General features: G+C 34.1%; 3 protein-coding genes and 1 long non-coding RNA gene across 4 annotated transcripts; 1 reads left to right on the forward strand and 3 right to left on the reverse strand.

Moving 5' to 3' along the window:
- Positions 1 to 4,615: 4,615 nt before the first annotated feature.
- LOC110725174 (UDP-glycosyltransferase 72B1-like) lies at positions 4,616 to 6,486 on the reverse strand. The gene has a single exon (XM_021904652.1). It carries the CDS (start codon positions 6,207 to 6,209, stop codon positions 4,800 to 4,802), a length of 1,410 nt encoding a protein of 469 aa, XP_021760344.1. The 5' UTR covers positions 6,210 to 6,486; the 3' UTR covers positions 4,616 to 4,799.
- A 2,280-nt stretch (positions 6,487 to 8,766) lies between these two features.
- On the forward strand, positions 8,767 to 9,285 carry LOC110725038. Its single transcript, XR_002512126.1, has 2 exons — positions 8,767 to 8,885; positions 8,998 to 9,285. It is a non-coding gene; the product is annotated as an uncharacterized LOC110725038 (long non-coding RNA).
- Positions 9,286 to 13,068: 3,783 nt separating this feature from the next.
- LOC110725175 (protein trichome birefringence-like 25) lies at positions 13,069 to 16,894 on the reverse strand. Its single transcript, XM_021904653.1, has 3 exons — positions 16,279 to 16,894; positions 15,335 to 15,660; positions 13,069 to 14,106 (listed from the first exon to the last, which is right to left on the reverse strand). Exons 1-3 carry the CDS (start codon positions 16,472 to 16,474, stop codon positions 13,333 to 13,335), a joined length of 1,296 nt encoding a protein of 431 aa, XP_021760345.1. The 5' UTR covers positions 16,475 to 16,894; the 3' UTR covers positions 13,069 to 13,332.
- Positions 16,895 to 20,139: 3,245 nt separating this feature from the next.
- On the reverse strand, positions 20,140 to 25,877 carry LOC110725176 (protein ENHANCED DISEASE RESISTANCE 4-like). The gene is made up of 5 exons (XM_021904654.1): positions 25,148 to 25,877; positions 22,840 to 24,997; positions 22,136 to 22,196; positions 21,821 to 22,044; positions 20,140 to 20,752 (listed from the first exon to the last, which is right to left on the reverse strand). Exons 1-5 carry the CDS (start codon positions 25,263 to 25,265, stop codon positions 20,698 to 20,700), a joined length of 2,616 nt encoding a protein of 871 aa, XP_021760346.1. The 5' UTR covers positions 25,266 to 25,877; the 3' UTR covers positions 20,140 to 20,697.
- Positions 25,878 to 27,303: the final 1,426 nt, after the last annotated feature.

Here is a 27,303-nt window from a genome sequence, read left to right on the forward strand (position 1 = left end):
TACTACCTGCATATATTCCATGTGTTGTTTTTTTCAAGTGCAACTAGGAGTATTTGTTTGGGATGCATATTAAAGGGGCAATTGGTAAATTTATTTAATTTTTGTGATTTTTTTTTATTGCTACATTTGTATTTTTAATGTACTATCATACTTATAATGGTATTTTTAATGTACAATTATACATGTATTTTATACAAGTAGAGTATAAATTATTTTAGTAATATTATTTATTGCCATTATAGGTAACAGTGGTACAATATTTGTACCGCTAGAAGGAAAAAAAAAAAAATTCATCACTCTTTTGTTTTATAACTACTATTTACTTGCCATGTAAATAGCAGCGATGTATCAATAGTTAACCGTTTTTCTCGTATCAACCTCCTTTCCTCCTGCTAACTTCCCTTTTTACCATTAGATTAAATTACTCCTTAGTCCTTACCAAGTCAATTATTTATTCTCCCAATTCTATATATATTTTTTTTTTATAGAATTTTTTTTTATATATAGAAAAATATAGTGAGATACAAAAACTTGCGAATAAGTGATTAAAGCAAGTAATTTGAGACATCTAAAAACAAGAAATAAGACAAGTAATTTGAGATATGGGAACCTTTTTTTTTTTTGACAAGAAGTGTTTCGGTATGAAAACAATAGGACCTTTGGCAGGCCCTTTTTGGAGGAGAAGACTAATCTCGGTCCAAGTGATGACTGGGCCGAGGATTTCCTGCACAGCAAACACACGTAAACTAGCCTCGGGGGTGGTTGCCAAGGAAGGCCCCTCCGATGCTAAAGTCAGTTCAATGTATTGAGAGAATAAGCTATGCAAGAGGATTAATTGCTTGAGACTTATTGTGCATGAATGTAAAAGGAGACAATTGAAGGCTTTTATACCTTTGCTCAAAATAGGTGAACTGGGCCCTGAAGTCAGATGGGCTTGCTATGTTGATTGGGCTTGGCTGACTTAGCATGCTTTTTAAGAGTTGAACCTTGCTTTGGACTTTTGTAATTAAATCATTTGGGCTAGCCAAATTAGGATGACTAAATTGGACCCAAACAACTTGCCACCCAGACCCGATTCGGAAGGATGACGGGTCAGGTTTTGACTTGCAAAATGGAGGGAAACAAATGATTGTAATTTGAATTTGGAATTTGGACAGTTATTGATGTTTTAACTGTCTTTTAAGGAGACTAATTAGGGAAAATGGAAGGTTTTAGTGGGTGGTTAACTTGGGGAAGTGTTTAACGGTTGAGTTTAAGTGGAATTAGTGGGGGTTTTGGCGGTTCTGACTCCAGGAATTTCAAATTCCGGAAAGCCTATTGAAACACCCTCTCCAATCTCTTTGATCATTTCTCGCAAATACTCTTCCCAGACTTCGCCAACTCCCTTGCAAACCGATTTCTTTCTTTCCCTTATTCTCTGCGATTCCGAACCTTAGACTGAAATTCGTTGCTCCGGACAAATAGATCGGCAAATTCTGCGTTTGATAAAGGTAATTTTCTCCGAAAATTGTTCATATTTCATTGTTTTTCAAAGCTTTCCCCTTTTTCCCGATTTCTCAATTATTCGCATAAAAATGGCTCAAGAACGAGGAAAAAGACCCATAGTTGCTGAAGAAGAGGAGGAAATTCCTCAATTGGGTGCTCGGCGTAATCGGCCACTTGGGCCGATGCCGCCTTTAAGCAGCCAAACCTCTCTCCTAGGAGGGAAACCAGAGCCTCTTCGAGAGAGCCTCCCATTGCTGCGATACCTCTGGCCTCAATGCCTTGCGGAGGTTGAGAAGAGGCAAGCACTTCTAACAGAGGTTCAGCGCATGGGCCTCGGCAGCTACCATATGGGGCCATTGAGTGGTATAACCCACTCGAGAATGCTAGGTTGATGAATGCTGCTCCGTATGACTGGTGGGTCAACGGAAGTGCCCTCCATAGTTTTACCGAGCAACTTGAAGTATTTTACGACATTATGGAGGAAGATGGGTACTGGTGCCAAATTCCCACAGCCGAGGATAGGATTCACAGGCCCCCACCTGGCTACATCGGTGTGTACACCAGGCAGCTGCAATTTGGGCTTCGGTTTCCATTGCACACATTCGTTGTGGAGGTGCTGAATGGGTACAACATCTCGTTGTGCCAATTAACTCCAGCTAGCATCCGAAGAGTAATGACATTCCTTTGGATGTGTCTGTCCTACGGATTTGAGCCGACCGTCCACGTATTTCAAAAATTGCATAAATTGATGCCGAACCAGCAGTCAGACGAGCATCATGGCGCTGGGTGGTGGAGAATTGAGATCGAAAGAGGGTATTTGACCATCACTTTTGCTACCCCTCCAATTTTTTAATTTTTTTTATTTTATTATTTTTTTTATTTTGCTATCACACAAAAACACATTGTTAAAATTTGCTACGACGGATTCCGTTAAGTTTATTAAAAAAAAAAAAAAACCAGCCACCCTCAATTTCCCCCCTCCTCTCTGCCGGCGGCCAGCGCCCAAAGCTTGGGCCAACGCCGGCGACCCCACCCCAATCCCTATCCCCCACCAACGCAACCCATCCCCCCTCCCTTATCCCTTTCTCGCTGCCCCAACTCCCACCCCGAAACCGGAAAACAACCCTCCCTCCCCACCCCCACCCCCCACCGGAATCGGCCCCCCTCCCATTCCCCCACCCTGAATCGACCCCCTCTCCCCTTCCCCACCCAAAATAGTCACCCTTAACCCATAAACACCACCCTTAAACCACCATAAGCAAAACCCTAAAACCCGTTTAGGGTGGTTTCAGGCTGGTGGTTTAAGGTTAGAGGTGCTGGTTTTTGGGTGAGGTTTCAGGCTAGAGAAGGGGAGGTGGTGGGATTTTGGGACTGAGGAAGGGGAGTAGGTGGGCTTTTGGCGATGGCTAGGTAGGGAGGTGGTTTTGGTGGTGGGCTAGGGGAGGGAGGGTGGACGAAATCGGGGAGGAAAAGGGATGGGGTGGGCGAAAACGGGGTGGGGAAGGGAGGGGATGGCCGGAATCAGGAAAGGAAGGGAGTTGGTGGACGAAATCGGGGAGGAAAAGGGATGGGGTGGCCGAAAACGAGGTGGGGAAGGGAGGGGATGGCCGGAATCAGGAAGGGAAGGGAGTTGGTGGACGAAATTGGGAAGGAAAAGGGATGGGGTGGCCGGAAACGGGGTGGGGGGTGGCCGGAATCGGGAAGGGAAGGGAGTTGGTGGCCAGAATCAGGGAGGTAGATCGTGGCTGGAATGGGGTAGGGGGCCGGTGGTAGGGGTTGTCGGAATTTGGGTTAGAGTTTTTTTTTTTTTTTTTTTAATAAACTTAACAGAATCCTAGCCCATTCCGTTAAGTGGTAGCAAATTTTAACAATGTGTTTTTGTGTGGTGGCAAAATTAAAAATAAAATAAAATTGGAGGGGTAGCAAAAGTGAGATGCATGTGTTTTGGTGGTAGCAAAAGTGAAATTAACCTAAAATCTACAGTAAGTATATAAATTACAAATAATATATCACCTTTATATCCAATAAAATAATTTCAATGGAAATAAATACTACTCGGATCATTAAAGGCAATTATAATCCACAATCAGGCATCACTAACCTATATTATTAATAGTACATTTTCATTTTATGAATTGATGCTCTACATGATATCATCGCTCTTTGTTATTATATAATAATGTGTTTGGTATCCAATAATTGTAGTTTGATAATTATTTGTTTATTAGCTTAAAATTTTATTTGTAAATAATAACTATTTCTCGAAAAAAAAAGAATGTGTCTATAATTCAGCAAACGATAATAATATTTTGTATTTACTAAGATATTAATGTAACAAAAAAATTGATTGATACTTCACATTTTACTAGATATAGACCTATGATATAGTTGTTGAACACAACATTTATTTTATAGTCATATCTAATACTCCATTAGTCTAAGAATCAATATATTAGAGGTATTTGGAAAAAATTTAAGTGACGTTTTAAAGTATTTTTTTTTAATATCAATTATATGAATCAATTTTATTATAAAATTTTGCATAAATTCACCTTTTAAATCTTGTTTTTTTACATATAATCACATTTTAAAAAAAATATTATAAAAAACCATCAATTTTAAAAATTTGTTACAACTTACCACCAGTACAATGTAGAACAGTTGATGAATTTGGCTAAAAAAGTGGGAAGTGCATGGTGCGGAGTCTGCATTTTCTGATGCTCTGTCAGAGTCTTTCCATGTGGGGGTCTGGGTGGTTGGTAAAATGTGATCAATTTTCATTTTTCCAATTGTATCTCTCCATATCACATGTCAAATATTAATAGGATGATTGTAGAACAACTCAGCAATATTTTTAATGCTTTTTTCAGTTTCATCCACACAGTAAAATCTCAAAACTAATTCTGGAGATTTTTCTTGAGAAAATAAAAAATTGTATCTGACCTGCAAATATTTCTATTTCACAATTCATTTCCTTTTCAAGTAACATAAGCTTTTTGATAAAATGGTATAAAATTAAATGTATTAAACGGTTCGAAGTTTGAAGAGATAAATTGAGATGTTAATCTTAGAGATTAATATGAATTACTAATTTTAAATTTTCTCTCCTTTTAAGAGGTAACAACAAAAATAAAAAATAGGAAAAAGAAACTTTGATCATATTCATTGTCCACAACAACCTGGTAAATGTAAATTATTAGAGGTTACAAATACTATTCATTATCAAATACAGTACAAAGGCACTCGTTTGCCCTCGTTGGCAAACAACTAACAAAAGTTGCATATGTAAATGTTCTCCAATCATTTTTAGACTCTTAATTAATTACTTTTGAGTGTTGACTCCATTTCTGAGCTACTTGGCTAAGAATCTTTGTTGAGTCCCCATCTTCACTTGTTGTCTTTCTTGCTAATTCACTCAATTCCTTGATCCGTTCTCTTGCTTTCTTCCCTGCTCCACCTTCCAACAACTCCTTGACAACTCTAGCTATCTCGTCTGCGTCGACAACTCCACTTTCTGTTACCTTAGGGCGTAATGCCACCTTGATCCCTTCATTAAGCAACACGGCGTTCATCCTTTGCTCTGCATAGAGTGGCCAAGCAATCATAGGCACCCCATAGACGATACTCTCCAAAGTCGAGTTCCACCCACAATGACTCAGAAACCCACCCGTAGACTTGTGGCTCAAAACCTTTAGTTGCGGGGCCCAAGATGGGACCAAAAACCCACGATTCTTGATCCTATCTAAGTATCCCTCCGGGAGGAAACCAAATGAATTATCTTCGTTACTACCTTGGGTAAAAAATGACTCCACACTAGAGTTACTAGGAGCCCTAATCACCCACAAAAACCTTTGCCCACTATTTTCTAACCCAATAGCTAACTCGTTAATCTGCTCATTAGATAAAGTCCCTCCACTCCCAAAACAAACAAACAAAACCGAACCCGGTGGTTGCTGGTCCAACCAACTCAAACACTCGTCGGCTTCCCCACCCAAACCGGACTTAATGATTGGCCCGATCGGGTAAATTTCTGGTCTGTTTGGATCCTCGGTTTTCAAGGCATCAATAGCACCCGGTTCAAGCTCTAAGAACGAGTTGACAAAAATTCCCTCAGCTAAAACATACCTCTTGATCTGATAAAAAAACACTCGATATGCCTCATCTTGACGGTCCTGAGCAGGATCAACAAAGTCCTTACCATAGAGAGGCACACAGCCGGGCATAACCAAGGGTTCCGCCATATCCCTATACTCACACGACACCGTTTCATGCAACTTAGGGAAGTAGAAGAAGGACAGTAAGCAGAAGGCATTAGAAGTGAAGTAAATGTAAGGTGGGATGTTAAACTCTCGTGCAACATCAAAGTAGTCGGTACCAAAAAGATCAGTAACGAGAGCAACAACATTGGAGAGCGAAGAGAGGACAGAACGAACGTGGGAAAGAGAATGGAAATGAGTCAGATGAATGGTAACTTCATGGGCTACATTGGAAGGTAGTAGAGAGGAGTCGACGCATGGGAGGAACGTAGGGGAGATGGCGGGAGGTAAACTAGAGAGGAAGGTGGTTTGCGCGGTGGTGGGTGGGGACGAGGAAGGGAGTAAAAGAGAGATTGAGAAGTGGTGGTGGTGGTGGAGGAGCTTAGCGAATTCGACCACGGGGATAAGATGGCCCATCCCTGGACTTGGGATTATTACTACGTGGGGTTTTCGGTTTGTTTCTTGCATTTTTTGGTTCTTGTGAGTAGGTTTGGATTGTGTATGATACTATGATGTGTATGTGTTGTGTATTCGTATAAGACAGTTGAGTGAGTTTGTGGAAGGGGATTTTTATAGGTATGATTTTATCAAGGATAGGAATATCTTTTGTGATGAGGTTTGGCATGACAATTGACAAGGGTCCCAATTGGCTCTCCGATTTGATTATCACAGACCTTCTGAACAATAAATTAATGTGAACCAAGTCTATCTAAGAGTTTATATTAATAATTACAATAATAATAATACGGAGTACAATTGTCTGTTTGAAAAAAAATACGCAGTAAAATACTTTGTTGAAAAAAAAAGGATTATGCTATAATTTGACTTTTTTTCCCTACCATGATTAGTTTTAAAGTGATATCCTAGCTACATACATTATTCTCGTTTTCACTTCATCTGATTTTTATTAACGGCTGCATTAGTATATTTATTTTCTCTTATTATTATGTGGTTTTTCTATCGCACTATACTTTTTATAATTTTATATATTTATTATATAAAATCTCTCTCTTAGTTAATGGCCTCTATATTTTGTATTTTTGTATGCCTTTTCTGTGAAGTAATTAAGACGAAAGAAGTATCTTTACACCCCAATGTTTTTAATATATCCATTTTTATTTACTACTTCGTATTAAAAATTATTTATAATAAATTTAAAAATTATTTATCGAGATGATTTGAACAATGTAGCACATTAGAATGGTTTCTTTCATATTGAAAGAATCACAAGGAAAACACATGAGGTATGTTTTTGTGTTAAACCACAAGTGGTAGTGCTATTTAAACTTTTTGTATCAAACCGAAGATTCTTGACGTAAAACCACTTAAAGTTTTTGTGTTTTTGTCGTAGTTTTGTTTTAAAAAAAAATTAATAGGTAGTTGTTCTTAAAAGTGGTTATGTAAATGGTAGTTGTTGACAAAATTTTCATTCCTTAAAACAATGGATGTTTTTACTATGGTAATGTTTATTGTGACCATGACTATACTTAATTATGATTGGCTGAGTTTTGCTTTATTTTTAAATCTTGGTCAAACCTATTTTTTAATTCATTTTCTTTTTCCAAAAATGTTTTTTTTTTTTCGAAATTATTTTATAAAAATCTATTTCTAATAAATCCAAAAATAAGATTGAATACAAAAAATCAAAATAAAAGAATTGGTCTTCATAGTTCATCAATGTTCTTCATCGTTCTTCAATGCTCTTCAAGTTTGTTCCTCCATTAATGAAATTAACCACCAATATATGATCTATGTCCCTTAAATTCACTCGCGCATCAACGGTGTTCTAACGCATCTGGGTAGGTTTTTAATCCTTGAAAAATAGACTTTGATGGTACAATATCAATCAACGGATGTGAAAACAGGGAATTTATACAATAAAAGTATTAAAATCTGATCATTCTTCACGATTGTACAACAAAAATAATTAAAATATGATAATTGCATACTTGAAACCTGATAATTGATTAATAAAATTATTTGCACAATATAATTCATCACGGAAAATGTGTGGAATCTTTGCATACTTGAACTTCACTGTTAACAGAGAAAGCAGAAAGGTGTTACATTGTTAAAGTTCTGTTCAGTGGATTATACGGCGTTTGGAGTATTGAGAATATGATTCCGCCGGTTTTTCAATCGATTATTCTTCTTTCTCTTCTGACATTTCATCAACTCTCTCTCCTCCTCCCTTTGTTTTTCGTCAAGAGGGAAACATTAAACCCTTGTTAAATTTGCCTATCAAGGTTAAATTCTTCACATTTTTCTTCATTTTCGACTGTTACGAATTCTGGGTTTTTCTGGGTTCCAACCCAGCTTTACGCGAACCCCCCATTCGGAAAACTTAAAATTTTGCATATGCTGTGTAGATCGGGGCATATATTTAATTTCTATTGATGCGTGGATGTATTTACGGAACAAAGATCAGAAATTGGTAGTTAATTTCATACATGGATGAAAAACCTTAAAGGGGTTGAAGAACAATAATTTCATTTTAATCTTTTTAATTTAATCATATTTTAGAATAGTAGTGGTCATTTTAAGGATGACCAATGTAGAATTTTTATCAAAGGATACAGAGGAAAGTAAAATGGAAGATGGATGAGAGAAAATGAGAAGGAAATAAAGGTGGAAAATATGGGTTCCTTAATTCAGCTTTATTCTATTCGTCTTATATTGTACAAAGTGTTTCAAAAAAAAAAAAAAAAAGATATATATGAACTTATTATGTCTACTGCGTTTAAGTTTTTAACTTGAGGTAATGTTGAGATTTGATAAAGAAATGACAGCAGAAAATTCATTTTCTGTGAGAAAAGACATTTAAATAAAAAAATAGGCGCTAATAAGATGAGGATTAACACGTCAACCTATCTTCATCTTGCGTGTATATAGGATACTCACAATTTAATAAAACGAACAAAATTTATTAGCAGCTTTCTTTAATTGTTTATTTTACAATTGGTATAAACGTAAGTTGACCTTTCATTAGAAAGAGTATTATAAATAGAGTAGAAGTATATGATAAGCTAATAACTCAAAACAAATTTCTCAAATCCAAAACAGATAGACCCATTATTAGAATGGCGTCTCCCAAATATATGAAGCTATTAATATTTGGGTTACTACTTATAATCATGGCATCTAGTAATGATACTTAATCTTTTTCTTAATTAGTTACTTGTTATTGAATGTTAACTAAACTTAGTACTAGTGTTAATTACTCGTAGTTAATGTGTCGTAAATGGTAATTTTGCAGATTTGGCAATAGGGCAGGGCTGCACCATGAAAGGTTATCGATGTGGTAGTAATATAAGTCCATGTTGCAACGGATTGTATTGTAGCGGCAGAGCTAACGGTCGTTGTTGTTCACCGGTGTGGTTGTTTCCAGATGACTGCTCAAAATAGCCAATGAAACAAGTGGGTGAATGGGAGATGTATCATATAATATGCGTGTATCTCGTGCTTCAAATTGTATGTTTTATTTCTGTCTTATTAGTCATGAATGTTGAGACATGAGTACTAATAAATGGGCCTTTCTTTAATACCTTTTTTTTAGGTTGCAATTTCTTCAAAACTTTTTTTAGTATGTATCTTTGTTTGTTGTTTACTCATTAAGTCATTTATCATATCAATAGTAATGATACTTAGAACGATAAATCTTACAAAAGTTGCTATTTGATAAAATAGCGTAACGGTTATTAATAAAGAGTTGAAAGTTGCTGAAAAATATCATTCAACAATGCATTACGAAGTACTACGCATGCGTTATGCCAAATCTATGTAAAGTATACCAGGGTATTTGAGGATTTAAGAATTTGCTAAAAGTGGTTGAAAAATAACATTGGATATTTTTTTAAGTTGAAAAATAACTCGTTTAGTCGTTTACCTCTTCTCTCTACTCTGTTACCTTTTTAATTATTTCGTCTTTCTCAAAAAAAAAAGAAAAAAAAAAAAAAACAAAAAAAGTACTTCGTATTATTTTGTCAGTTGCTCATGAAGCAAATAAATGGATACAATGATTTGATTTATGAATTTTAACTAATTGACAAAAGGCTAAAGTTTTTGATACACAAATGATGAATTGGCAACCATGCATGCATCATGGGGTGAAAATTTTATTGATCTAAGAAACCTGAGAAAATAATGCAGGGTTTTAATTTTACTTGTACTTTTTTATTCTTCTTAAAGCATAAATATAGTAGAGTTTCCTCCTAGTTTCCTTAAAAATTATTGAATAACGTGGATTATTTATTATACTCCTTAATCCAAGCTTCATTAAATATTAGGAATAATTGGAGTTAACCTTAAAATATGGTAATAACACACATATATAACATGGCAAAAGCTAATGAACGCCCCAAGGACATTGGATAAGATAACTAAAAGTAGAAATATTGAATTAAAATAAATATTAATTACACCGATCGAAGCGTAATTTTGGCATGCATTTTTAAATTAATATAAACATTGCATAGACATTATAAATAGAGAAGTAAATGAAAAACCAATCATACAAATTGCTTAAGTCTTCATTCCAAGCAAAACTAAGCTAATTACAGTGTAAGGCCTTGTTTAGTTCAACTTATTTTTACTTATTTCAGAAAAAATAAGTTCAGATCAGAACATCGTTTTATGTGTGGTTTTTTATCGCTAAATATTCTTAATTTCGTAATGAAAAAAATTGTGAAAATTACATATTAATAAACTACACATTATTACGAATCTAACAAGATCCCACTTGATATTTTTTTTTTCTTATACATTATCGTACACTTAAGGTCAAAGTTTGGTCAAATCAGACAATCAGATCAGATCAGACCAGACCAGATCAGTACAAATAAGGTGAACCAAACAAGGCCTAAGGCCTTGTTTAGTTTACCTGGTTTAAGCTGATCTGATCTGATCTAAACTGATATTTTCTGATCTGAACTAATATTTTCTGATCTGATCTGTTCTAAACTTATTTTTTCTGATCTGATCTGATCTGAACTTATATTTTCTGATTTGATCTGATCTGAACTTATTTTTTCTGATCTGATCTAATCTGAACTTATTTTTTTGAATTGAACTTATTTTAATTATTTCAATATTCTACTTTTAATGTTAATCAATATTAATGTTTAATTATTATTGTTATGATTATTATTACTATTATTACTATTATTATTATTATTATTATTATTATTATTATTATTATTTATTACAAATATTTTAAAGAAACCTATAAGTATTAAAATTACTAGATAATATAAGTATAGAATTGGAATATTTGATAATTTTATTATTTATAGTATCCCACTTCATAAATGAATTTTTTTTATACGAAAGTATTAAAATGGGGATCCTAAAAAAACTAAATTACAGATTAAATTTATCATAGCTTTTTTCTACATAGAAAAAAGGAGATTTGACTTGTTTTTAAATACCTTAATTCTTAAATAATAATATGGATTTATGATGTATTGGATTTGATTTTATCGTTTGTTTGAACTAGCAACATTTTCTATGTTACTTTGTACTAATTTTAAATGTAGTAATGCGTAGCTATTATTATTGAAAATCTTGTACATATACTCCCTTCGATTTTAAATACCTTCTTCATTTTTACATGTGGGGAGTTTTAGGAGAAATTGGTAAACGTAATAATATATGGATGGGGTAAGTGGAAGAATAAAAAATTGTATAAAGCAAAAGTATTTGACAGAATAGAAGGAAAGAAAATATGAAATTTAAAAAATTTTATTTATGGAAAACGTTAGGCTTGTTATCAAAAATATGAAATTAAAAAAAAAATGAAAATATACATAATATGTTGTATGAAGATATTCATTTTTTTGTATAGGAAACGTTAGGCTCGTTTATTATTGCTTTTTTTTTTTTTTGCAGGAAAAAATTTAATATTTTGTAAGAAGATATTCAAATATTTTTGTTAAAACCACTTGATCAAGTATTATTGTTTTGATCTGAAGAGGGTGTTTCTAGGAAAAAGCAAAGTATTATGTTTTCCCTCCGTCCCTTATTGATAGTCCTTTTTGGAAAATTTTAGTCCCAAAATGTTCATCTCATTTGTTATTTCCCTCCGTCTACTTTTTTTCATATCCAACGTACTTTACTACTTATTTTTGCTTATTACTTCCCGTGAAAATTATATTTGTAAACGATTATGATTTGGAGCTTATAATGAAATTTTAATTATTATCGTTTATCGTTTGTGCTATTTAATAATAATAATAATAATAATAATAATAATAATAATAATAATAATTTGTATTTGATCTGAACTTTTCTGATCTGATTTGAACTTATTTTTTCTGATCTGATATGATCTGAACTTATTTTTTCTGATCTGATCTGAACTTATTTTTTCTGAAATAAGTAAAAATAAGGTGAACTAAACAAGGCCTAAGTAACTAGTAAGTGGTTGGTTATCAAAATGGCGTGCCCAAAAAGTCTGAACCCACTAATATTTGTGTTACTGCTTGTTATCATGGCATCTAGTAATAACACTTTATCCCTTCATTGATTTTATTGTTATTTCTAATGATAATTGTACTGATATTAATCAAGTAAATATAATGTTGTAAATTTCAATTTTGCAGATTTTGCATCAGGGCAGTGGTGCACCTTGAGAGGTTATCCTTGCGGTGAGGGTTTAGATCCATGTTGCGACGGACTACAATGTAATGCAGCAATTGTTGGTACTTGTTGTGATCTGGTCCTTGGTGGTGGCTGGTCTGGAACTGCGATAAGTGATGAGTGTTTCTAAGGATTTAATCTATCGATTGGATGGATGGATGGATGAAGGTGTAGTATCGATGTCTTATTTTTCTTTCTTATTATTGAGTGTTGTATCATTGTCATTTGTCAAACACGTATGTTATGTGTGTCTATGTTAGCAGTGTTACTAGACGATTTCCCTTCTTTTGCAATCAGTCTAGCTACATCATCCGCTGCTCTAGCTGATTTGTACTGATATTAGTTATATGTACCACTTATTTCTGTCTTGTTTGTCGTCGATGTTGAGAATGATGTTGATAATGTTTGTCCTACAAACGGGCCTTCTATATCGAAATGTATGTGAAACAATTAGGGAAACTCAAGTATTGGGAGAATAACCGACAACTAGGAGTATCGATTAACGATGGATGATAGCTAATGAAGGCTGAATTATAAGCAATTGAATCGCATGAATGTGTCCTCAAACTCTCACCCAAATATCTGGATGTGTTTGAGCATAAAAAAACGGGTATACATGTGAAAACTGTGTACAATTGCTAATTTGCTACAATAGAGTAAAAAATAAAATAAAAAAATAGAAAACCAAAGATTAAATAACACAGCCGATGCATTCCCATAGCTTTTCCTAAGTAATTATTATCCAGGTTCCGGATCACTTTCGAGCATTTTCATTCAAAGAATTTTGTATAACAAAAATTTTACAAGAAAAGAATTTTGCATAACAAAAAATTTACATCAGTGATCCAAAATCGAACTTTGCATGGATAACTTTGTGTATATGGATTTACCTAGACACTAGTCAAGGCCAACAACATACCTTTCAAAGTGTCAATGGCTCTTGCATTTCTTTCGTCTAGTCGTTCATCAAAATATCCATGACCAAATCATTCCAGGAGTCAATTGGCCCTGGCAAACACCAATGCAAGCAATCAAACTGAACCTTGGCATTTTTATCCTTTGCAAAAGGATGCGACTGCCTGTACGGGCCAGGATGCCCATCAGGCCTCAATAGAGAGAGTCGGGTTGTGTCAAAAAGCTTTAAGGAGACACCTTTCACCAATGCAACTCCAACGGCCTTATCAAATTCCTGCAACTCCACCTCATAAAGTATCCTATCTATATCAGTTATGTTCACCTCACCCTCTTTGAATGGCACTCTTCGATTACAAGTCCCACCATTATGCCATTCTCCATTCTCAAAGTGATCTGGGGTGATAGTTCTCAAGAAAACTTGTGCTTTATGACTTGAATTCATCACAAAGTTTAGGACTAGCTCGAGTGCCTTGCGATAAGCATGATCAAACCCGAGTTCTGTCAAGTTTCTCCCATGGCAGTAATGGCATCCTTGAATTGTGTTATTTTCAAAATAGATTGCAGTTTTCAAAAACCATTTTCCACCAGCAATTATCGCATAATCAAAGTTATTGTATCGGCTTGTCCATTTCTCATCTAACTTGTCAAGATGAAGTATAGTTTCGGATGTTGAAACTCCATCGTCGTCTTCAAAAATCTCTGCTTTGACAAGGTATGGGGACCAAATAACCGCAACTGTGAAATTGTACAAGGGAAAAACCCATGTCTTTGATTTATATTCCTCATCGTGATATATCTCCTTCGCTTGATCCACCTGCAGAACAAGGCTATATTTCAGTTCACCACATCATAGTTTGAAGAAACCATAATTTTCTGGAATACATGCATTTCATCTGGGAGGTCATTCTCTAACCAGCAGAAGAAACTTTCATCATCTGCTTTGTAAGATAAGAATTTGAGGTAATTGTGTAAGAATGCTAGTTTTCGAAAGGACAGATTAACCTCAAACATGACTTTGCAACAAACACAACAACTGGCGCCGACAAATAAACCTACAAATTCTTTTCACAAGACCCACAAAGATCATCATGAATGTTCAAGGATAATTAAGTAGGATCCTATCTTGCATATTAAGACAAGAGAAAGGTAGTAATAATAGCACTAGAGATTTCAATGATCCAATGGCAGCAGAGAGATGCTAATAATAACACACAACAGATCTCGCGATTATAACCACTAAACTAGCCATCATTCCTTTTTATAATTGCCCCACCTCTACAATGACCCCAATGGCCAGTGCCCAAGCTCAAAGTACTCTATGGTCATCACAAGTTAGCTCATCAGCCAACCAGGGATTTCGATGAAGAGCAAGAGCAGAGGACCAAAGAGAATGAATATTTCACGTAAAGAAAAAGCGTGTGCAAGATTAAAAGTACTCCTACACACCAAAACATCTAAATATTCTAACCCATTTTTGTGTCTACAATGATTGTCACTCGTTTTTATAATTTAACTTGAAAAAAAAACCTACCTAAAACATTAAATATGAGGTGTTTTACACTTGACTACTTTAAACCATTATTTAGAATTGCCAACTACGATCAGCACAAAGAATTTACCCTCACTCCGAAATCATTTCTATATCATGCACAACTCAAAAGAGAGGCCCTTTGTGATGGTCATTGTTTAAGGAATGCCTTAAAGGAAAGTGTAACGCCTTAAGCACAATAGAGTAAGGTCGTGAGGGTAATTATGTCATAGTGAGGTCGTGAGGGTAATTATTTCATTCTTGTTTTCAAGATTGAGGAAAAGAAGAATGACAACTAGCTTCACTACCCAACATATCATATTGATCTAAGCATTTATAACTCCACAGTTTCCTCATTCCTACAGTTTGAACTTCTGCATAAAAAAAGACTCATCTTACTAACAACTAATCCTTCGATTGTTACAACATGTAAATAAAATTCTATCAAAGATCAATTTACGATTAGAGGGGACATATTACACATGATACATCCACATAAGGCAAGATCATATACCTGAGACAGGGTACAAAGAAAGGATTGCGCATGATTGCGAGAAATGGAATCACCGATGAAAGCCCAATACTTGTTTCTCATCAAATCAAGAAACTTCTCAGGGTTGAACTTAGGCAACTTGCAATCCAAGGGACTCCACCTCCAATAGAGGTAGTCCGAGTCGGGACGGCCATTAGTCATACAATTCTGAGGGAGCTCAATGAAAGGGCAGCTATTATTATTGTATACAGGACCAGATGGATTTGGAATCCATTCACCTTTAAACAAATCACATTTCGGTTTCGCTTCATCTCGAATTAAATTGGTTGAATTGGATGTGAGAGAGCCTACAATGGTTAAGCAAACCACAATATAAGCTTACAAGTACTGCACATACCATCAACTCATTTATTAACAATATATGTTCATAAAAACTGATTAGAAGCTAAAGATCATAGTAAATTCACTTGATCTACTAGAAATTTGCTTCAATCATCTTAAAATTGTTTATTAGTACTTAGTCATACTAGTAACTAAAAAAAAATATCTTTAATCGAAAACTCTAGCTTTTTGTGTGATCTTTGCCAAACCCATAATTTAAATTCTAAAAAACAAAAAATCAGAAAATTTATAGAAGCAAAGAATAGCATACACCTGGAAATTGATTTCCACAATTTAGGGTTAACAAAACTACTCAAATATCAAAATAAATAAGTAAATACTCATAGAACTGAATTAAGTATTCAAAATTTAATTGAACAAAGCTTTTTTCAAGCTAAAATTAAATTTCCCAAACTTCCAAAAAAAAAAAGGAAAAAAATATACTTGTATAAAATTATGAAATAAAAATTGCACAGAAAAATCACAAAAATGTATATATAACCAGTAAATAAACTACAGAAGAAAATTGTTATCAAAAAATAAAAAATGCAGAAGAAATTAAAAAGAGAAAAAAAAAATGGTACCTTTATCAAAAGTAAGAAGATCAGTTTCAGGGGAAGAAGGCTGGATTTCAAAAACTGGAGATGAAAAATCAACCGAATAAGAAGAAAATAAGCGAATTGTCAAACCAAACAAGAGAAACAGAATCAAAAGTTTAATAACAAATGAATTTTGTTTGTAAAATGAAATGGGTTTCAATGGGTTTGAATCCCAATTCATCTCCTTTTCTTTCTGTTTATTCCTCTGTTGTCTTGTTTTTCCTAGGGAATGGAATTCTCAAGAATTGGGGTTTTGGTTTTTTTATTTTTGATTTTGATTTTAATTTTTGGGGTTTTAATTTTTCTGATTTTGATCAATTTGATGGGTATATTTCAGTGGAGTATTTACTACTACAACCTCCAAACAAACCATGCATGGTGGGATCTAAACATCATTATTCATAAATGAATTAATTATATAATTAAATAAAGTGGTGGATTTTTTTATTGAGGAAAAAGGAGATTGTGGATGTGGTATATCTCAGTATCTTAGGATCTTACTAGTATGGAGTATTTTAATGATCAATGACATTGAAGTGAAGAATGAAGAGATGTTTGTAGTTTGGTTTGGAAGTGTAATTGTGTATAGTCTTTATGTACATATGTCGGCGAGGTGGCACCTAAAATGGCCATAATAATGATTTTTTCAATGTAGATATGGACATGTCAATGAATAAGTTGTTTTACATTTTTTTTTTAGAAAAATGATATAGAAAATAATTAAAACATAAACATCTTAAGTTTAACGGATAACTTATATGAAGTATAAAGTATAGAATATATAAAAATGAATTTGTTGCACAACAAATAGTGTGTATCAGGTGCACATGAGATTTTGTGAATACTCATAACCTCGTAGCACTTTTCATATACTATATAAGTAGGTGCATTATAAAACCAATGAGAAGGTTTTAAATTACCGATATACACATATTACATTATTAACATGACAATCAAATTTTTGATAGAGAAATGTTACCTCTTTCTTGAAATCAAGTTTTTGAAATCATCGAGAAACATTTGTGTTTGTGGATATGATGAATGAAACAAACAGGTAACCTACAACATTAAACTTTAACAAGGAAGAATTCAGAATAGCTGGTGTCCATATTTGCTGATGGACCACCACATTATGACTTTATAGCTCCTCATGGGTAGATGGTGCACTTATATTGGTTATGATTTATGAATGAATTATTGATTGTGATTTGTAGAACATCACACTAGAAGCAGTAAGACGTACTGTGAAATGTAATTGTGATGCTCAATTTTTGTTTGTTAGTTTGTTTTGTCGGAAAATAAAATAACTAAGGGATTTCCATCAATTGAATTATATTTTATCTATCTCTAAATAAAATTCTTGTTTGAAAGGTAATTAGTTTGAAAGGGAGTGTATGAAGAAAAGTCAATTCTCTTTCGAGGTTAAATGGGTTTACTCATACACGGTAAAAAATAAAATTCCTTTTAAAAACACAAAAAAGTTGATATTTTGAAATTGTTAATCGAGCTTTTTCTTACATATCCCACATGAGTATCTATTTCATTACATATAAACTAGAGAGTATAAAACATGGTCAAAGGCAAGGCAGCATAAAACAACAAGGTCAAGGAAAAGCATGATATCTTATGACACGATAACGAGGAGTGGGTTAATCATGGATAGGAGAATTTGGCAACGTGTAGTTTTTTTTGGAATTATTTGAGAGTCTTAAGAATCATCTTGATGCATAACCTTATCAAGTCCAAATTGTTTTGCAAAAGGCCAAATTTGATGCACTTCTTAAAATTGGACTGCTTTTGGAAGTTTAGGGACTTTATGTGGATAACTCAAGTGGTGTTAGAGGAGGCATCCCCGGGTCATGTAGTATTGTTTTGGAACCATATATGACTACTTGTCGGCAACAGAAGAGCTTGTGGTAGCCTTGAATTGATAAAAGGAGACGTGTACGTAACTTATTAAATTGACAATTTAAAGACAAAGTAGATGGTTCCAACCACCCATATGGCCTTCCGGGTTCTCATGTGATCCATGAAAAGCATCTCGACTTTATTCTTTTTCAAGCTCGAAAAAGTCGAAATTTGTCCAAAACTAAAGGTTATAATCTACACTTTTGGACCAATTTTGATTTTTTTTTTCCTTTTAAAGTTGAACTGGATGTATAGAGTGACCTTAGGAGTCACGATCATAAAAGTTGGTTTAGAAAACTGGAACAATAATAAGCTTATCCATTGGTTTTATAAAGTTCTGAACTCTTGATTAGGCTTGTACAAAACTATCCGAGATTTCAAAAATCCGATTATCCAATCCGCAACCGATTGGAATTTTTGGATATCCGATCCGAGTTTTCATTTCAGATCGGATATCCGATCCGAAAAAGCGGATATCGGATGCGGATTTGGATATTGATTTTCAAAATTTCGGATATCCGATATCCGAAATATAAAGGCTAAAATAGTGAAATATATATATAATTTTTACATTGTTCATATAAAACTTATTATTAACTTATAATAATATTATTCATATATTTGATGATAATTTTTATTGCAAAAAGACTACTATCTTGTTAAAATATGTTGTACAACTCAACGATTAAAAAGCGGTAAAATTAGTGAAATTTAGAAAGTAATCATAATCAATTTTACTTAATATTGGATATTGGATATCCGAAACATCCGATCCGAAAATTTTGAATATCCGAATATCGGATATCCGAAATTTTCAAATCGGATTTAGATATCAATTTCTGATATTCGAGTATTCAGATATCCGTCCGAAATCACATTTCGGATCGAATATCCGATCCGTGAACAGATTACTCTTGAGTATGAGTTTGGTTCAATATACGTATTTCGGTATTCTGTTGCAATATTGCATTAATTGTCAAGAGATCTTAGATAGATTTCAAAATTTTCAATCACCAACTTGGCATCTGGGGTCTTTTAAGGTGTCGAAATCACTCAATGTCTTCCCTTATATTTCCATATTTTTTCTTTCTTTGGTCACTAAAAAGAAACGAAGAAAAAAATTCTTCCATTCAGCCAACTTTGTTGCCGCTATAAAGAGATAAAATTGATTGCGTATCCCCCAAAAACACAAAAGCAATAAAGCTGAATTGCAACTAGACAAATCAAAGAAGTTGATCCTTGATACTCGTATTAATCATGAATTTAAAAGTAATTAAAGATTAATAAAGGAGGGTCACGACTATTCAAAAAAAATAAAAAAATAAAAAAATAAAAAAAATAAAGGAGGGTCACGAAAACAGTAAAAAGTAACCAAGCAAAGCATAGATCAGTGCATAGTTTGTTCTTTGTCCTTGTAACCCCAATATCATTATGAAATCGCTTTAGTAAAGAATAAAGAGAGTTACTTTAAGTTGAGCAGATAGCACCTTGATTAATCGTGTTTAAGATCCACATTAGGTGTACCCAAAATTTATTATTACGAATACTCTCCTTCTCATAATAATAAATTCAAAATAACGAGTACTCTCTAATGGTATATTCAAATCTGGTTATTTGCATAATTTATAGCCAGTCCTTTATGTCAAATTGCGAGAGGAACAGTGAAAATTATGCCGATTATAATCAAAGTCCTTTTAGAATTCAGTCAGCAGTAACCATGAGCTTTGAATGTCTTCTAGAACATCGAACAAAAAGGGAGAAACTAACTTTAGAGAATTCAGTCAGCAGTATCCATGAGCTTTGAATGTCTTCTAGGACATCAAACAAGAAGGAAGAAACTAACTTTAAAGACATCCGATAAAACTAGAACAGTATACGTATAGAGAACGAAAATAAACTACCATTGACAAAAATGAAACTGTGAGACAAGATACGAGAAGTCCATCAAGAGGTCAATCTGTACTTTCACATTCATCAGAAACAAATGAATTTGCAATCAATCATTTGCTCATGGACTTTAACTCGTTACCATTTCTTTGATACATTACAAAATCGCAAGCATAAATTGACGGGGAAAATGTTCCTAGAGATAATCACACTTTATCCAACACTGGATCAATGTCATTTTATAATATTCACTTGATTGGTGCCGATTGACTAACAATGCATCTAACAATATACAACATTACAAATTAGATCAGCTAATTGATATTACATAAATAATAGAGAAAGACAGGTCGATCTACACCTCCCTTTCGAGACACTACACCTCTCCGAACAAACCAAAGCCGCCAAGGAAAAATCTTTGAATATGATGGACAAACAGATATCGCCATTCTGTAATCCAGACAGGTACTAGGGTAGCTTGGAAACCTCCTTCGACAGCACAACAGATTGAAAGCAAGTACGGAGTTCATAAGGGCGAGTTCAGGCAACCAGACTCTTCCTAATTGTAGGAGCATTTAGTGAACTTGTTTTCATGCATGCCAGTTTACTTTAAGACACGGTTTTTGGAACTCTCATGCCAAACCCATGTTTGACCTTTTCAATCCTGACCAAAAATGGGAATAAATTGTCAGATTATAAGAAGCTATATACGTATATATTCATTACAGAAAGATCGTAAAAGATCGAAGATACAGAGTAATACATTAAGAATTCATAATATAGCTAAAGAGTCAAAATCCAGGTCCTAAATTTTCGAAGACCACATATTCACTTTAAAAGTATTCTTCCAAGTGTCCAGGACTCAATATGATGCTCATGCAAGTGCAAATGTCCTCACAATACCAGAATGAGATCTTTTTTAATTGTAATGCAGAAATAACATCTTAGAAAGTAGTTTGAATTGCTTCCCAACAACCTAATAATGTATATGGCAACAAAAGCTCATACATTTTATCAAGCTTAGCGAGCTCTCTGTAAGGACAAGAAGACTCCATTATTTTTCTATGACCTGCATGGTATGAATCTTATCTAGCACTTCAAATTACGATTCTAACTATCAATTAAGTTTTACTTAAATGATGTTTTGTGATTAATTGAATAAGCATGAAATTTTTACCAATCAAAACACATACATTAGGCTCTATGTTGTCCGAACAGGGGAGCACTCTAAGTAATGCACCCCAGGCATTTATCTCAAAAATTGCTTAAAATCCTATTCAAAATGCGCTGCCTTAATGTTATGTACTCCTATATCTAGAAATAAGTCACCTTGTCCCAATATAATAAAATTAAGGACCTATCTTGACTTACTAAATCATTCTTTCCCACAATGTACTTCACACTTTCCTTCAATGAAAGTCCCAATTTCTTTTTCACCATCTATTTGGATAATGATTTTCTCTCTATATATATCACATCAACCCTGTTTCTCTCTCCATACTATACCTACCTATATTCTACCCTTAATAATAGCGCCAAACACTATTCAGAGAAGCATAGTAGAACGGAGGAATTAATTCCTTCCATCATCCCTCCATATTAGCAAATAAATGAAAGTATGTTTGGAAACATAAGCACAGCGTATTCCTTCATAGAATAATGTAACAGAACTTTCTTTTTCTCCTTTTTGGGGAGATGGAGGGGTGGGGGAACAGTAAGAAATCGAACTTACGTTGGGGCAAGTTTGCCAAGGCTGTCAAGTTCTTGACCAGAGTCTTCATCCACAACTCGTCCAGAGATCTCAATAATGTAAGATTTGTCCCTAAGAGCTGGAAGTCCTCTGATTGTAAGCAATTCCATATCTTTTTGATGAAGTTCTCTACCATTTACAAACACACCAGTGTTCCCAGCAGCACAATTTTCTGGCATCTGATAATTGAACTCCTCAATAAATGGCTGCAACAAAACAGTTGAAGTGTTTATATTACTAAAAAACATATATTCAGGAGATGAACAGAGAATACGCACTATCATTTAGAGAGCTTACAGGTATGATGCCAAGACAAGGCCCACCCATCACACCCCAGAACCCAGCCCTGTAGTCATACCTGATAAAATGGAAAACAAGAAACAATAATAACAAAGCAGTGAGCCACCTTTTTTTTTTTTTTTTTGAGAAAAGCAGTGAGCCACCTAGATATGCTGTCCAAGCCAAAAAAAAAAAAAAAAAAAGAGTACAGTCCCAACTTTTATTTTTAATTTTTATAAATAACTCAAGTATCTAATTATTGTAATCTAATATCAGCACAAAAATCTGAACCGAACGCCTTGTTTGGATAAGAACACATCTCTTATATGGTTTCCAAAAATCATCAGTTGTAAACTTGTAATTAATTTGATGCAAGGACATGTAATTTCTGACAGCAATCAGCAGCATAAACCGAAACAAAGATGATTATCAGGTATAAAGGAGAAAAACATGAGGCCTGAAATTATGAACTCTGACATATGAAAGTCCCAAACTCAGCAGAGGCTTGATATTATACTTACCATGCCTTATCCTAGATTTTAAGAAACAAAGTCTCTAGCTTTAGGGGAAACAAAAGAATTATCCATATGCCTCTAGTCTTAACAGAATCAGCACTATAAAATCTAATACTTCATACTTTCCAATACAACACAATGCAAAGCCATTTGAAACAAATTACTAAATTAGTATAAGCAAATACTAAATGCAGTTGAAGAGCATACCAGTATTGTCCAGGGTATATTGGACCTGCCATCTTTTCTGCTTTCTTAACCAATTTATCTGGTATCAGATTCCCATTAACCATAACATTTCTTTTACCACTTTCCAAGGTTTGGTTGGATTTAGAGAAGCTCTTCTTTATAATTCCTGCCAAAAATGAATCTACTCCTTTCTTCATTTTTGGGTGATCCTCTTCTCTGCATTTATCTGTTGACTCTTGTGTTACCTCATTATTTAGGTATTCATTATGTGACATCTCCATCTCCGTTGCCAGTGACTCCTTCAAGGAGTTTTGCCGAACAGTATTCTTGTTAGTAATAACCCTCTCTTGATCTGATCGACTACTCAAATTTCCCTTTCCATAACGGTTTATGGCACGGAATTTAGATGTATAATCAAAAGGGTCTTGAAGAGGTGAACCCGGAGGAGAAGGAGAAGATGCAGCTTTTTCAGGATGAATAGTTGCAGAGGTCACTCCTTTTTTAGCAACCAATTCATCTGAAAAATGTTCATCCTCAGAAGTTGTAGCAGAAACCGAGTGAAGGTTGTGCATTTCTTCAGACTTGCTGGAGCTTACACCCTGGCAAGTTGATGAAGAAATAGGTTCCCTATCCATTGCTTGAAAATCATACACTGAGTTAGCATAATCCTCAGAACAAAAGCTTACTTTATGGCCATGAGGCCCAAGACCAAACCCATCAGATTTGTCAAAAGCATCAGTAGTTGTTTGCTTCACTGCTGTGTCAACTGGCACTAGTTTTTCATCCGTAACGGTGAAAGAGATCACAGTAGAGCATGCTCCACAAGACATTTGCCAGTCATCCTTCTTGGAAAACACCTTTTTCGGCAACTTTAATACTTCAAAGCAATTGTGACATGTTACAAACGGAGCACCACCTACTACAGGGCGGCAACGATGACTACTAGCTAGAACCATCCTATGAGGACGACCACGAGAAAAACTCCCCATTTCAACATTAACGTCACCTGGCCACCTTGGGTGAGGTTGTGGATCAACAATCCTAGAATTATACCCATGTAAGCCAAAAGCCCCTTGAGCTTCACGCTGGCATGACATGGACTTGTTAGCAACATGAGGAAACCTTCTATTGGCAAATGCTGATGGTGGGACTTGCAAAGAAGCCTGCAGTTGTCGGTCATAACATCTATAGCAAGAGCAAGAATGGTGATTGACAGCCATACCATACGGGTGTGGCTCAAAAGGGTCTAGCTCAGGACCCATATATTGATGGTGACTTGGGATCCGTTGTGGAGGAGGTCTCCGGAACATTTGAGGTTCATATGAATCCTCATACCTAGGAACATGATTTGAGTTGTGCATTGAGTTGTAATTATGAGTAACCGGAAATTGCTCTTGATAATGCTCAAAGTAAGGCAGTCCGGCAGCAGGTTTATTAGGAGAAGAAAATTGCCTTGAAGTCCGGTGGAAGTTAGATGGATGATCACGAAAACAATCCACAGGTTCAGCATAAGGTTCTACATGGGTCATCCTCGGCTCCAAAGGAGCCAAAGGAGGTTTTTCATGAAACTTTTCATTGGCATTGTTAACCCTACTGAGTTGATCCTTCAATTCATCCAACTTCCTCAAGAGCTCCTCTCGATCATGTTCAATAAGCTCAGTCGTTCTAGTAGCTCGACTTGCCTCATTTCGATAACTAGAATCCAACTGATACTTGGACGAGTCACCCAAATGATTCGAACTAGAAGACCTCTTCCCTTCGAAATAATCTCGTCTAGCCCTACCAAATCGCTCCGCTGCCCCTATATCACTCGATTTTCGCTCAATAACCCGATTAGATCTCCTCACCCCATTTACATTCTCATTTAGGGTCTCCAACTTGTCTACTCTAGATTCCAAATTGCCATTACCCATTTCATTTTTACTAGAATCCCCATTTTCAACTTCCCAAGCAACAACTTCTCTCTTAGAATCACTCCCAAAATTTTCAACAACTTCATTACTCCCTTCACCATTATTACTCACCCTAACCTCATCATTCTCAACCCCAGAAACAGCTCCTTTCCCCAAAAATTTCTCAGTTTTCCCTGAATTACTCTCAGATTTCTCAGAAATTACCCCAACCCTCTCCTCAATGGACCTCTGTGACCCATTACCAGCTTCTAGATTACTCTTTTTTGCTGCAAATTTACAACCAACATACATAAATATAACACTCAAATACCCAATACCCAAATCATGCAAAAATATAGAATTCCAAACAAACCCAGATGAGAAAATAAGCAAATTTAGCAAAAATTAAAGAAAATAAAGGAGAAAATTAAAAATACCTCGAAGAACAGCACCACAGCCACCACACTGATAGACAGAATAATCAGGAAGTTCAGGGAGTAGATTTTCACATTTGGGGCAACGAACCAACCTTAACTTAGATGGTTCCACTGCCATTTTTTTTAATTTTTTTGGGATCTTTCAATAAAACCCCAGAAAAATTACAAAAACACAAGTAACATCACTGATCTAAATCAAAATCAAAACTTAAGATAGCTCATTTAAGCCAAGAAAAAAAGTACAAATTCTAGATTATATAGAAATTTTTTGTGGGGTTTTTTTTCTGGAAAATATTGGAAAATTTGGTAAGAAGAATTGACCCAACAAACAATAAAAAGGCTCCAAATTAAAGGGGAGAAAATTACAGAAACCCAGAAGTGAAAGTTACAAGAAAATATGCTCTGTTTTGTAGTAGTACTGTCAATTTTTGAGGGTGTCAAAATTAAATTAATATTCCAAATTAATAAGCAAAAATTATAAATTTTTTTTTAAAAAATTAAGGAAATAAAAAGGGACCCTTTTGCTTTTTCTGGGTTTAGCAATTGAGGAAAGTTGTGAGTTGGGATAACATTTTGCCATTCTCGCGGTCTTTCACATCAAGAAATAAAGTTTTTACAGAGGTTTTGTTTAAATTTTAATTTTAATTTATTTATTCATTTTTTTTTTGTTTTTTTGAGGCTAAAAGTAATACAAATGGAAAAAAAGTGATAGAACGACATCGTTGTAAGATGTTTAAAGGTAAAAATATTGATGCGAGAGTTTCCTTTTTATCCAGCTTTAACTTGCTTTTTTATTTTCCAGTCAAAAAAAGAAATAGAAATTCAAAAAAAAATAAGAAAAGAAAGTTGCTTTGTTTATTCCTTGTGTTTCTTGGGTATAATGCTTAATGGCGACTATTGAGAGAAAGTTAAAGAGGGGTTTTGGCCGTTGTAAAAATGAGATAAATGAGAATGTTTGAAGAGTTTATTGTCTAGGTGAGTAAACTACAAGTTTTGTGTATAGTTTATGACTTTAATTTTGATTTTTGAATGGAGATATAGAAAATTTCCTATGTTATTTGAAATTAGTGAACAGTTTTCCCATTTTTCATTGACCTAATAGTCAAGAAATTAACGAAAATTTGTTACCCTTCATGACAATTTTTTTCTTAAAATAAAATAAAATTTGTGTATGTAAAATTTAATTTTAATCAATTAAGTCCTTTCCAGGTAGAATACGATAATTTCTTATCAAATATCAATTAGAACGTAAGACTTTCATGAAAAATCTCATCATGTTACTTAAAAAACAATAAAATAACATGTTTAAACATAACAATATATATAAAAATAATTGAAAATAGTTTATAATAATACCAAAATTTTAACCCGAATATTGAAATCAGTTACATATATGAACCAATATTTTATCTCATATAGTCATCAACCATTATCATTTCTTTCCATTGCCTCCCATCAAGTAATATATGCTCACGTAAAATTTAATATTTTTTTTTATGCTTTTCAAACCTTAATATTTGTCATTATATATGAAAAATGAATAAATTCCAAATCCATACAAGCACAAAACTCATTTAATGTTATTAGTACATGACCCTATTGGATACACCTATGTAAAATGTAAAATGGCATTTAAGTGTTTGTCCATCCCCCTCACCAAACCAAAATAGAAAAAGCTTATCATTTAGGTTAATCTTCTCTTTTTCACACAAATATCCTTTTTGGTCAGCAAATACATAGATTATGGTATATAGTCTTCCTAGTCTTTAAGTAGTTTTCTGTCAAAAAAGAGCCTTACAGTAAGTAGGGTATGATTGGGTGTTACATACCCCACCATTATACCAGCAACAATTACCTCCTTGGCTCCTTTTGACTTTCTTATTATGCAATATTATTAATTTGCTACACTAATCTTGTGTTTTAATAAATTAATTAACAAACTATTTGAGTATTTGACATATTATAAGGTTAAATACCTCTTAAGTCTTAATTGTTAATAATAATATTTTATATTAATGTTGTGTTAGTACTTGGTTTTCATATGCTGTCAAACAAAAAATACAAATTTGTTTATCAATTACAGACAAGTAAGCTTTTTGGCAGTGTTTGTGATTGATTTATTTAGTTGTTTCTTCAAACGAATAATTGTCTTGTCT

The sequence above is a fragment of the Chenopodium quinoa genome, unplaced genomic scaffold (genome assembly GCF_001683475.1).
Source record: "Chenopodium quinoa cultivar QQ74 unplaced genomic scaffold, ASM168347v1, whole genome shotgun sequence".
NCBI classification, from domain to species: domain Eukaryota; kingdom Viridiplantae; phylum Streptophyta; class Magnoliopsida; order Caryophyllales; family Amaranthaceae; genus Chenopodium; species Chenopodium quinoa.